This window comes from Macrobrachium nipponense, chromosome 15, assembly GCF_015104395.2.
Source record: "Macrobrachium nipponense isolate FS-2020 chromosome 15, ASM1510439v2, whole genome shotgun sequence".
NCBI classification, from domain to species: Eukaryota; Metazoa; Arthropoda; class Malacostraca; order Decapoda; family Palaemonidae; genus Macrobrachium; species Macrobrachium nipponense.
Genome location: NC_087208.1, coordinates 15,407,581 through 15,421,419, shown reverse-complemented (window position 1 = coordinate 15,421,419; position 13,839 = coordinate 15,407,581). Strand labels below are relative to the sequence as shown.

Here is a 13,839-nt window from a genome sequence, read left to right as displayed (position 1 = left end):
AAAAAAGAAAAAAAACTTGCAAAAACAACATCTGACAAATGAGCGGGCGGGAGCAGTAGGTTCCGGTGTCTAGGAGGCGTTTATGGCCGACATCCACCAACAGGGAGAAAGCCGGCGCCCAGTATGCGGAACTTGACATCCACGATGACAAAGGGCCACTCATACTTCTGCCCCAGGATGGATATTCTGCGGGTCTGGGTTCCGTAGCAGCAGATGGGGCTTCCGTTTGCAGCTACCAGTGTAGCCGTGGCATTGGGTGGGTGTTCGCAGTCCTCCCTTGATGGCGAAAAGACCGACTGCATGGTGCCTGTGTCTACTAGCATCCAGCGCCCCGAGATCGCGTCGTGGATGAAGAATCCTACTGGCTGGGATTCCTTGTTGTTTCCCTGTTATTTGCGGCCACTGCTGTTATGGGTGGCTGCCCTCTAAACTCGGCAGTTTCTGGCATTCTTTCCGAATCTTTGGTGAAAATAACACCAGGCTGTATTCATCCAAGTCCTCTGCTGCTGCGGCAGCACCTTTTTTCTGTATATTGCTGAATGAGCCCTCAAACTCCCATGGCTTGGATTGGTCAATAGCTGTGTGGACTAATTTTGGCATTTGAGTATTGTAGTCATCTCTTCTTTGTCATTCAGAGTTGAAGTTTGCTGTATTGTGGCATCAGCAATACCGGAAGAATGGATCAAATTCCAGTGTTGTTTCCTGCTTTCTGTGAGTTGTTAGTTTCTGCCATTCAATGGTTGTACATGACTTATGATGCGGCGAGTCTCTCAACAAAGCATCTTGCTCATTCAGCAGTTCCGAATAGTTTATTTTCCAGATTGTGTTATCAATTTTTTTTACCACAGCTGCTATTTGCTCACCAATGTTTTCGGTTTGGCACATGTGAGTCTTTTCGGCCGTCGCAGTTGACAGAAAAAACACAAATCTTTTCGCACCTTTTAAGGATTAGCTCTAAAGTCTGAATGCTTTGATAAAAACTGTTTATGTTAATTTTTAATTTAATCCTGAATAGGTCGCCCATGGGAGAGGAAATGGTCTATCGACTGAAAGAAGTGGAAGCAAATATAAATAATCTTTCTTTAATCCTGAGAAGGTTATCTGATGCCCATTTCACTATCTATCCACAAAGAAAAAAAGGAAAAAGAAAATGAGTGGGATTTAGCCCCGAAATCAATGGAAGGAGAGCTTCAAACTAAGGGAACCTTAAGCTGACATTGATCAGTTAGTTACCCGTTGTAGCGTTGTAAAATCTTCAAAGCAAAGGTAGCGAAGATAGTAAGCTTTATTTTTATTTGTAGGCCTATGCTTTCGATATAGAGTCACGAATAATACAATAAATGTGTAATATACGAATGACTAAAATAAATACTGAAGATAACATCTAGAGGTCGAAGGAAACAGATAAGAGCGAAAAGACAATAACGAACAATAAAAGAAAAAAAAAAAGAAAATAAAGAAGCGGGCAAAAAGAAAAGGAAACACAATGACGCTCCAAAGACACTAAAGATGAGCTTCCTTAAACCGTTGTCGCTTCAGAGAAGTTCACTTTAAAGAGTGGGAACAAAGTTGAACTACGACCTCGGGAGACTTTTCAGGCCTTTCGTTTTCCCCGAGGATCAGGCAACTTTCTTTCCAAACTTCGGGCAAAAATCTTTTCGGATCGTTGGTGATGCTAAACTTACGTTTGGCTTCAGGCGAACTGCAACAGTTGGAAGGACTGAAAGAGATCAGAATAAATTGGTAACCTCTCTCTCTCTCTCTCCTCTCTCTCTCTCTATCTCTCTCTCCTCTCTCTCTCTCTCTTCCTCTCTCTCTCTCTCTCTCTCTCTCTCTCCTCTCTCTCTCTCTTCTTTCTGTCAACTTACCATGCTAAGCTACAGATCCGAAGTTCAATCACTGGCAACTCCAAGAAGTAGCGTTAATGTCCTGGTGCAGTGTAGAGCAAACACAGTGGTAGCAATGCTGTCTGGGGAACCAAAAACGCTAAACAATCAAAAACCTTTTGTCAAATGAGAGTAATGATAATTGAGGAACTTTTTCTGTGCATAAAGCATAATACACTAAAGTTGGAAACACTATAGTTACATAACTAAAGTGATAAAACCTTTCCATAGTTACATAGCTATCCTTTTTATATTTGCCTCTCTCTCTCTCTCTCTCTCTCTCCCTCTCTCTCTCTGTATAACGTTTGTGAAATAAGTTTATACTTTCTTTCTTTGTACGGTTGACCCCTTTCGGTAAGTCATTCCTTTGTTGACAGTTATAATTACTATTGAATAACTTTCTCTGGGGATGCCATTGTCATAGGTATTGGTACTGGTGTTATACTGATATCAAATTGAGGGAAAAGATCCAAGTGATAATAAGACAATAATACATTGATGAGGATATACCGTTTCTGACGATCTAATCCCTGCCTTCATTACGATGTGGATATATCACTGGCGTCATGTGTGTGGATATTTGTTGTTGTCAGGGGTTTTAGAAGGTGAATTGTGAATCACCTTGAGCAGATATTTCGTCATCGTGACTTTTACATCACTTCGCGATACTCATTTTACATGCGCATTACTATGAGGAATACAGTTCCACAGTAGAACTCACTTAGTACTTTAATACATTCTATTCATTCAGCCTTGACGCAAAGTCAGATAAATAGAAGAACATTTTTTTTTCTTACACAGGTAGTAACTTGAAGAGTTTTAAGCCTGCCAGATGTTGCCTTTTCAAGTTTCGTTTCTACAGAGACAGTAAGTTATGGTGTTTTATGTCCTGCCAAAGATTGACTTTGTAAAGGCATAAACTTGCAGGGTTTTACTACTTGCCAGAAGTTGCCTTTGGAGGTTTTTTTCATACACAGGCATTAACTTGCAGGGTTTTCCGCCTTGCCAGAAGTTGCCTTTGTAAACATTTTTACAGAGCTATTAACTTATTAGGCTTTATTCCCCACCAAAGGTTGCCTTTGCAAGTTTTTTTCTTACACAGGCATTAACTTGCATGGTTTATTCCTCGCCAGAAGTTGCTTCTTCAAGTTTCTCTTTTACAGACATTTACTTACGCTGTTTTACGCCCAGTCAGAAGTTGCCTTTGCAAGTTTTTTTTTATCATACAAAAACATTAACTTGCAGGGTTTTACGCCTTGTCAGAAGTTGCTTTTGCAAGCTTTTTTTCTTACAGAGGCATTTACTTGCAGGGTTTATACCTTGCCAGAAGTTGTTTTGCGTTTATTTTTCTGAGACATTAATTTATGAGGTTGTATGCCCCACCAGAGGTTGCGTTTGCAGGTTTATTTATTTATTTATCTATTTATTTATTTATTTTACAAAGGCATTAACTTGAAATATGACACATTGCCTCTGGGGCTTCCGAAGGCTTTAAAGCAATCTGCAGGTTCTGCAGCCTTCGGGTTTGTTTCACAATACTAAAGACCAACGCTGGGCGAAGGAACTAGAATTGGTCCTTACAGGAGACGAATGGCATCGGAAACTTCTCTGGGGGAGCCCACATTCTTTGAGACCACTCGCACATTCTCTGAAGAAAAGCAGAGCTATTCTTCGATATTTTTGGATGGAGTTGCCAGCACTAAGTTGATTCACAATACAAGCGAATACCACAGAAAAAAACAATAGAAAGAAATTCGTAGACGAGCGCTTTCGTCTTTTAATAAGACATTGACGAGGCACAAATGAGATACAGTTTAAGAAAAAGTTAGAAGGCAAACAAAAAGATCAAGAATACCAGATGGTTAATTGTTAAAAATGAAAATAAAAAAGACAATCCAGGAAAATCGGAGATCACACGATCACAAACTCAAACAGACTTAACCATAAGAGAAACGAAAGCTTAGCCATACAAAGTACAAAAACATTTATGCCACAGAATATATTAATTTTATTGCTTATATTTATCTTCAACTTTTTTAATTATGAAGGTATCGAGTTTAAACAAACCAATACTTAAATTCAGAACACTTCCATTATTTGTTTTGATGAAACGAGATTCAATGATATTCCTTTAAACTATGTTGATACTAGTCCAGGCCTTCAGATATTGAAAATATATTGGTCCAGGTTAAAAAAAAAATGACAGGTGCTTTTTGGAAAATTGGGGCTGTTAGGTCGGAATGAGACAGAACTGAGTACTAACTGATTTATTACCCGGGCATGCAGTTTACATAGCAGTGTGCAGACGGAAACGGAGTGCCTGACAGAGGAGAATTTGTGTTTCTTGGCAGTTAATGAAATAACATTAGCAAAAGACATAATTAACATACATTGTTAGATTATATATTGGCGTAAAGGCCAGGAAATTCTATACACAAAATAACTGTGCTTCTTGCTGCTTTGCTAAATTTGATACATGATTGTGATTAATGGTAAAGACCTTTAGCACCTTGGTCAGGGGATACATGATACAGGCAATGTCTGGCACGAACCGACAGTAGTAGTGGGCCATGCTCAGGAACTCCTGCAGGGACTTGATCATCTTCGGTGTAGGAAAGTTTTTTACTGCACCTACCTCGGAGGCCATGGGGTGGACGCCTGTTGGGGAGACCTTGTGTCCCCGGAAGTCCATGTTCTCTACACTGAAGGAACACTTGTTGAATCTGACTATCAATTCACTCTCCTGAAGGTATTTCAGTATGGCACGGACGTGTCCCAGTTACTCTTCTGGGGATCTGGAGAATATCAGGATATCGTCCACATACCAGATGCAGAAAGGTAATCACCCAGGATGCTGTCCATCAGACATTGGAATGTGGCCCCGGCATTCCTGAGGCTGAAGGTGGAGTAGGAGAAGGTGCATGTTCCGAACAGTGTGATAATAGCTGTCTTTGGGATGTCGTCAGGATGTACTGGCACCTGAAAATAGGATTTAAGTAGATCCATTTTAGTAAATATTTTAGCCCTGTGTAGGGGTCCTGGCAGGTCCTGTGTGTTGTTACCAGGTTTAATCAACGGTAGTCCCCACAGGGCCTACAGGAAACGTCTGGCTTCTTCACCACGTGGAAGGGGGGGGCCCATGGGCTTGATGTCTTTTTTCAAGTACCCATCCTCTCTATTTCTTCGAATGCTTGTTTAGCATTCTGGAGCTTCTTGGGCAGCAGGCAGCGAAATTTGGGATGTTGTTACCAGGTTTAATCAACGGTAGTCCCCACAGGGCCTACAGGAAACGTCTGGCTTCTTCACCATGTGGAAGGGGGGAGGCCCATGGGCTTGATGTCTTTTTGCAAGTACCCATCCTCTCTATTTCTTGGAATGCTTGTTTAGCATTCTGGAGCTTCTTGGGCAGCAGGCAGCAAAATTTGGGATGTATCGGCGGGCCCGTGGTGGTGATATGGTGGTGGATGCCATGCTTGGCTTGTGTTCCCGGCACCTGGCAAAGTTCTGGCTTGAAGATGTCTGGGAATTCGTGCAGGAGGGTAGTGTATTTGTACGACATGGCGGCACATTCACTAGGCATTCCTGGGCCAGCGGTGAGCGGGCGGGAGTAGTAGGTTCCGGTGTCTAGGAGGCGTTTATAGCCGACATCCACCAACAGACCATGTTGTGGGAGAAAGCCGGCGCCCAGTATGGGGAACTTGACATCCACGATGACAAAGGGCCACTCATACTTCTGACTCAGGATGGATATTCTGCGGGTCTGGGTTCCATAGCAGCAGATGGGGCTTCCGTTTGCAGCTACCAGTGTAGCTGTGGCATTGGGTGGGTGTTCGCAGTCCTCCCTTGATGGCGAAAAGACAGACTGCATGGCGCCTGTGTCTACTAGCATCCAGCGCCCCGAGATCACGTCGTGGATGAAAAATTCCACTGGCTGGGATTCCTTGTTGTTTCCCTGTTATTTGTGGCCACTACTGTTATGGGTGGCTGCCCTCTAAACTCTGCAGTTTCTGGCATTCTTTCCGAATCTTTGGTGAAAACAACACCAGGCTGTATTCATCCAAGTCCTCTGCTGCTGCGGCAGCACCTTTTTTCTGTATATTGCGTGTGTGTCCTCCTCTTCGACCCTCTATTCTATCAGGCTGCAGGCTGCGGGTGCTGCGGAGTGCTTGGAGTCCTTGGTGGCCTCTTAGAGTTTATGTGCGATACTCACCAATTTCTCTATCGGAAGTGTGTCTGCCTCCATAATTTGAGCCCTCACCTCCTGTGGAAGGCAGCACAGGAATATTTCTCATGATAGGCTGATCTCCCTTCTTTTTTCGTTTTCGTCACAGTCCAGCAGCATCGGATCAGGAGACCTTGTTGTTCGTCCCAGGCGTCCTTGGGTGACGCATCCCACAGGGCTGGTTCTTCAGGTCCAGGGCGCATTGAGCTCTCTCTGGGACGAGCATGGAGTATATCTCAATGAGCTTTTTGCAGAGGTCTTCATATTTAGTTTTTTCTGTCTGTGTATCTAGCCAAGAGGTGATTTTATTGAACACTTCCTCCAGCAGCGTCGCTATGGTGATATATGCTTTGGTTTCTTTGTCTGTGACCTTGGCTACACAGAAGTGTACGTTGGCCTGCAGGAACCAAGACGTGCTATTTTGCCACAAATATGGCAGCAGCTTTATCGCCTGAGATATCGCGGTTCTTGAAGGTGAGAGGGGGATGCAGAGGATCTGTGAATCCTCGGATTGACTTTCAAGCTCAGTGTCTGGCCTTTTGACTCAAATTAAAACCCAAGTTAAGAGCTGTATTAAGACCATTAACGGTGTTCAGGGTTTGTCAGAAGTCGAAACTACTTGCCGTGTGGTTCCATTAACCCTGGATAGGTGCGAGGGGTTGCATGCAAGCCGAGGCGTGTTTAAAAAAACATATTTTTTTCCATAAATTATCACCTGTCGAGTCTGGGTGGGATCAACCTGCAGGTGGTCACTCGTCTACAAGCCATGGTCGTGTGTGGAGCAGCTACGTCTGCCTCAAGTGCTTCCCCCTTTTCTGAGGATCACTCGGGTCGAAGTTGACCCGCATGCACCTTTAACAGGTAGTTGTTCGGAAAGTAAAGTTGTTACGTAACCATCTCTCAATGAACAGTCATGTGTCTTTGTTGTGTTGGAAAGTCTGGTTGTGCATCTACATCGTGAATGACCTTGGTGGTGGCTGAGATGCCATATATCGCCATATAGTCCATTTTCCTTCGAGTGCCAATTTTTGGTTTTTTGTAAAAAGCAAAGTTTTTAAGTAAACCTCACATGTTAAACAGTGTTTATGCTAGTAGTGTTTTGTAATATTGGAATATGTTGGATGATGATGTATCTTCCATATGAAGGCCTTTGTTCATGGCTGACATGCTGTATATGGCCATATGGTCCATTCCCTTTCGAATGCCAATTTCTGTTGTTTTTTTTTTTTTTTTTTTTTTGTTTTTTTTTTTTTTTTCAAAAAGCAAAGTTATTATGTACTCAATTCATGTAGGACAGTGTGCATAATAGCTAATTAGCGTAGTTTTGTATTATTGGAATATGTGGTAAGGTGGTGTGTGTATCACGTGCGTGACCCTGGGAGTGGCTGAGATGCCATATATCGCCAATATGGTCCATTTTCCTTCGAGTGCCAATTTCTGGTTTTTTGCAAAAAGCAAAGTTATTAGGTAAACCTCGCATATCGAACATTGTTCATGGTAGTAAAGTTTTGTAATGTTAGAGTGAGTTGGAGGATGATGTATCTATCATATGGATGCCTTTGTTTATGGCTGACATGCTGTAATATGGCCATATGGTCCATTTCCCTTTCAATGCCAATTTTTTTTTTTTTTTTTGCAAAACGCAAAGTTATTACGTACTCAATTCATGTAGGACAGCGTGTATAATAGCTAATTAGTATAGTTTTGTATTATTGGAATATGTTGTAGGGTGGTGTGTGTATCACGTGTGTGACCTTGGAAGTGGCTGAGATACCATATATCGCCACGTAGTCCATTTTCCTTTGAGTGCCAATTTTGTTTTTTTTTTGGCAAAAAGCAAAGTTATTAGGTAAACCTTGCATATTGAACAGTGTTCATGCTATTAGAGTTTTGTTTTAGTATGGGAATATGTAGGAGGATGGTGTGTCTTATCATGTGCATGCCTGGGGCATTGGTTGAGATGCCCTAAATTGCCATATGGTCTAATTCCATTCGAGTGCCACATTTTGTGCTTTTTTTTAAAAAACAAAGTCATAATAACTAAATTCATGTAGGACAGTGTTTATTATATAACTAATTAGTATAGATCTGTATTTTATTGGAATATGTGGGAGGATGGTGTGTCAATCATGTGCTTGCCCAGGGCATTGGCTGAGATGCCCATTCATATGTCCAAGTTTCCTTTGAGTGCTCATTTCTAATGTTTTGCTTTTTTTTCAGTTATCAGCAATGGCCTCGAAGATGCTATCAACACACTTCTCTATGAATTAAAAAGTGATTTTGAGGACAACCTGGAGGTTGAGTCTTTAGGTGAGGAGGGGGAGGCAGCCGCCATCTTTGTGGAGGAGGAGGACGTAGATGACCTGGATCAGGAACAAACAAAACAGACAAACAAAATTCCTTTTTTGATGTTTTAATAATCAGAAACACAACAGAATACAAATTTACCACATACAGAAAACCAACGTTCTCATTTTCATACATTCACTACTTAAGCTATCACGACATTGCTATCAAGATAGGTGTAGCCAGCAACCTGTTCTTAAGATCCTTACGAATTTGTTCCCCAGATTTCCTGGAAAAAGAAATTGAACTAATTTGTAAGCAACTTTCGTCTTTAAAGTATCCTGACCATATAATTGAGAAAGCAGTTCACAAAGCAAACCTAATTTTCTACCAACCCCCTAAAGACAAGACCAGAGATACACCCAACAATAAAATAAAAATTCCCCACCTGGACACGATTAAGGTAACTCAGACCCTCGGAAAATCTAACCCTTTAGCAATTACTTACCCAAACACCTTAGCCAAATCCCTGATTAACGTCCAGCGAAAGACATCCCCCAAGGACACTGGGGTTTATCAAATCCGATGCCAGGACTGTGACCAATCTTACATCGGATTTACAGGTAAATCACTTCCCCAGAGATTAATAAAACACAAACGGTCAGTTAGGTATGGACAACAGAACTCAGTTATTTTCAACCATATAGATGAACATAACCATAGAATAAACTGGAATTTGTCACATATAATTTATAGCAGCAACTGCCGGTACAAGAGTCAAATGGTGGAATCGGCCTTAATAAAAGAGAGGCAGGTAATGAACATCTCAAAAGGAGCATAGGATTCAGATACGATCAACAAGATTTTCATTCAACCAACGCTTAAGAAGATTAAAGGAAGATTATCAGCAGGGGTGACCTAAATTGGCTTGCCTGTGGATGGACCTCTTGGTATAAATACCACCTTGTCTGTAAACTTTTCTCATTCATCTACCTGAAGAGGGAGACAGTACTTTTCTCTCTATATTTTGGTGTTTTTATGGGCTCCTTTTATTAGATCGAATTCTGTTGTAACAGAACATTTTTACCGGTCATATATAGATATTGTTATTATTATTATTACTATTATTATTAATAATATTATTATTATTATTATACTTTTTATTTTATATAATTTTACTTTTTTAGATACTAATGCTATTCTCTCTTCCTATTGGTGCAACATCAAGCTTTTGTTGGTGTGTGATGCCGATTCACATTACATGTGTAATGTGATTGCTTAATTTGTGAAGGACACAGCCAGGGTACCGAGAGGATGCACATTAGAAGTGTTCATGACGGAGATTGTGCAACCTTTTCACCGAAGTGCCCACACAGTGACGATGGATAACTTCTCCACGACATTACCGCACACCTTGGCACTCGCTGACGATGGCATGTATTTGTGTGGCACCATTCGACAGAATCCTTAAATTCCTAAGGAACTTTCTGAGAAGGTGCTTCCCGTCAAGGACTCAGCTATGGCCACAATTTGACTCTTCAGTGTCAGCAATTCAGCAGGTGATGCTGTTAAGTTCTCTGCATCATGATCCATCTGAGATTGAGAGAAGGAATACGGACATTCAGATGTTCTATAATGCCAAAAAAGGGGGTGTAGACACATTTGATCAGATGTGTTCTACATCAAATTGTGTTCGTAAGACACGAATATCGTCATTTTGTCTTTTCCATGGGATATCGAATATAATTACGGTTAATTCTTATATTCTCTATTCGTCCCTACCCATTGTCAAAGAGTATGACAAGGCGAAGGTTCCTCAAGGAGATCGCCCTTGAATTTTGTGCTCCCCTTGTAAGTCATTGGTATCACACGTTGACCAACTTGTTCAGGCCCCTCCATGTGCTGATGACAGATATGTTTAGGCTGGCTGAGCTGGAACATAGACTTCCTCCAGCCATTGGCCACTTCAAGCTGCCCAAGCGTGTTTGCTGCCAAAGCTGCCCATCTAGAAAAGGCCACAAGACAAACACGGTATGTTTGCAGTGCAACGGGCTCGTCTGCCAGCAGCATCAAACTATCATGTTTCCAAAGTGTGTCTACTATGTAGGTAAGTTCCTTATGAAACTTTCTTTTTAGTACTTGTTTGCATAAATACTATAATTTTAATCTTTACAAGATATATATCATCCAGTTTTTACCTAAAATATTGCAATAATATTTTTATATTTGTCGACATTACTTCCAAATTTTCGAAATTATTCCCTTTTTGAAAAATTTCTTTTTGGTCAGATTTTTTTATAGCTGCAAAATAATGTTCAAACATCCAGCAAGCAACCATAAAAATTTCACGCAAATATACGAATAATTAGATAACTAAATAAACCTATCCAGGGTTAATGACTTTCTGAATAAAGTTGATGTAAATCATAAATGGCTGGGCTAAACTGTCCAAGCACGCTGTCCTTTATTGGCTTGGGTGATTTTTAGAGGAAGGGGCTTTCAGAAGCCTAAACTTTGTTGCCATATGGTTCCGTTAAAGGCTTCTGAAGGTAAGCGTGGCCATAGTGAGTCCATTAATGGCGAAGCCAAAACCGCTGTTTACTGTCAGTCCTCAGGTCACCAGTTGTGGGATCGGAATGAGACAGAACTGAGTACTAACTGATTTGTTACCTGTGCACGCGGTACATATTGCAGTGTGTGAATGGAAACGGAGTGCCCGACCCTGAGTCTCGCGACCTGCACACAGACAGAGAAGAATTTGAATTACTTGGCAGTTAATAAAATAACAATTGTAAAAGACATGATTGACATACATTGATGGATTATATATCGGCAAAAAGGCCAGAAAATTCTACATACAAATATATAAACGTGGTTCTTGCTGCTTTGCTAAATGAGATACATGATCGTGATTAATGGGTAAAGAAGGTCTTTACAGGGCAAATGGCACTATGGGTGATAACCCAAGATGGAGGCCGGAAATAAGATGCACTGAATACTAAATTTGGTACCTACTACCGTTCACAGCAGAACACTATTTGATATGTCTTTTTACTCATTTCTGCACAAGGAATAAATTTCTAAAGTAATTTTCTCAGGAGAAGTTAAAGATATATGAATATTTTGGCAACACTGGTCTCAAGCATACTTTGGATATGAAATGGATATTTACGTGTTCAGAGGTCGGGGTTATTCATTTTAATATTCGGTCTCGTAGTACATGGATTTAATCATGCAAACACAGAAGCTTATCTGTGCGTTATGATATTGTATTTTGTTGCTTTATCCTTGGAAAACTTTACAGTAAGTCTCCAATATATTTGGTTTATCAATATCTTAAGAGGACTTCAGTAGTGGGCAATTTTGTGTTTTGTAGAAGTGTTTTTTAGCTATAGCCACTGCCATTACTATCAGCATATTTATTTTTATCTGTTTCAAATATACTGAGTAACCGAGTTAACATTGGATGAAAGTACAAGCCAGAAGCCTTTTCAACAAGAACATCAACAAGGGATACTGTTGATGGAAAATACCTCAAATAAATTTGATGCCAAAAGCATGACAAAAAAAAAGAAGAAGAAGAAGGAAAAGAAAAAACATCTGAGGCTGGACATAAAAGCATGAAGCATGATACAGATATAAGAAATGACGTTACTAAAGACTGAAAAGAGCAACAATAAGTGTTTCAAGTGGTACACACATACAGTAAGAGACTTAACCAAATACAAGGTGGTGTAAAAACTGTAACCAGTGATACAGAAACTTCATGTGAAGCTGAAAATGGAACATCTTCTAGCATGTTACATAACAGTGATGTTAGGCCAAGGGAAAAACCCAGTCAGACAAAAGACCCTAAACTAATCAAATGCACTGTATGTAGTAGTAAAAGGATTAAAGTTAATCAAGTAATTTTGAGAGACAAGTTTTGAATTAGTGAGCAAAATGCTGCTGAAACATTTTTTATTGCTACTGGACATTTCAAAGATGAAGTGTGTTGTAGGGTTGCCAAGTTAAATTGTATAAATAAAATTTTGCTGCAGATATTTACTGCCACAAGGTCTGTCTTAGACACTATATTACAATATATGAACTAGAGACACAATGCTGCAGTAGTTCTCTCGATGAAGCTTTCAAATCTAGTACTTTAGTTAAACAAGATCTTTATGTAAAAATATTAGTATACATTGGCTGTCTCTTATAACGTGGGTATAATTTCACTGTTTCAGACATACAAATGAGTATGTGTGATGTAGATGACACACTAGATTTTCAGATATATAGCTGAGAAGTTTAAAAACTTCTTGTTGATTATTATGGTGAGACAATTCAATTTGCTCCCAATCCTAGAAAAAGTAAGCCAAACTGTTTTTCTCCTCGCACATTACTGCTGCAGATCTAGCTGCAAAGGTTAAGAATCTGGATGTGCTCAGATAAGTTGGGGAGTCCTTAAACAAAAGTGCAAGGCAGGTTGATTATGAACTTCATGATAAGATTTGTGATTCAAATAAACTTTAAACTGCAATGGAAAAGACACCAGTACCTGACAAGTGGTTAACATTTTATTCAGGATTATTCGATATTGCCAAATCCCTCTTGGTAAAAGACTGAAACAATGGAAATTGTATCTGAGGAAGAGGATGTAGAGTGTGTTTATGAAGGTAATGCTGAAATGTTTGGTGACCAAGAAGAAGAAGAAGATTTTCTCGATAATGGGCATGCACAAATAATCTGTCACTTTCAGATTGCTTACAACTTTGTACAACCTGGTCACAGGAAAACACCCCTACAGACTATTCTTGGGCATGCAATCTATGAAAAAACTCGAAGCAGAGAGATTATCACAAAATTAAATCGAATAGGTGTATCAACTAGCTACATTGATGTAAGACGTTCTAGAAACCTCGTGTGTGCTTACACCCTGCAGTCATCGGGGAGGCTGGGGTACCAATTTCAAGTCCTTTTTCTGATGATGACTGGGCATTTGGTGCATTCGACAATGAAGATTTTGAAGACACATCATCCATTTCAGGAACAGAAAGTAAGCATTACACAGCCCAAGTGCTGTACCAAGGAACAACAAAGTCTCCTAAACCCAAACCAACTTTATCAAACACAAACCTATCTTAGTCCTAACATCTTTCAAAGGATAAACTTCCAAGCCAGATTGTTCCTGAAACATGGACTTTCTCCAGACTTTCCACTTGTAGAAAACATGACTATTTATGTGAAAGAGAATGCTCTAGAGGCAGTTGAACAGCATTTAAAAATGGGAGTTTATAATATCCATGGTGCAAAGTAGACTCCCACGTTCCAAAGCTGAGCCAGGTCAGCTACCACCATGGGATGGGATACATGCCTTAATAACATCACACGTGCCCTTGATGAAAGTAGGTTTTCTATCTGTCATTCCATCTCCTGTCACAGAGCATGCAACTGTTTGTAAAG

The 13,839-nt window shown here is 40.3% G+C and overlaps 1 protein-coding gene across 1 annotated transcript; it reads right to left on the bottom strand.

Annotated features, from left to right (window-relative positions):
• Positions 1–4,747: 4,747 nt before the first annotated feature.
• Positions 4,748–5,754, bottom strand: LOC135226623 (uncharacterized). The gene is made up of 2 exons (XM_064266338.1): positions 5,171–5,754; positions 4,748–4,865 (listed from the first exon to the last, which is right to left on the bottom strand). Exons 1-2 carry the CDS (start codon positions 5,752–5,754, stop codon positions 4,748–4,750), a joined length of 702 nt encoding a protein of 233 aa, XP_064122408.1.
• Positions 5,755–13,839: the final 8,085 nt, after the last annotated feature.

Excerpts from the sequence above, each read along its gene's own strand:
- LOC135226623 (XM_064266338.1), bottom strand. The coding sequence starts at position 5,754 with ATGCAGTCTGTCTTTTCGCCATCAAGGGAGGACTGCGAACACCCACCC. Across the intron at positions 4,866-5,170 it reads GAAGAAGCCAGACGTTTCCT|GTGCCAGTACATCCTGACGA; the intron begins GTAGGCCCTGTG and ends TCCTATTTTCAG.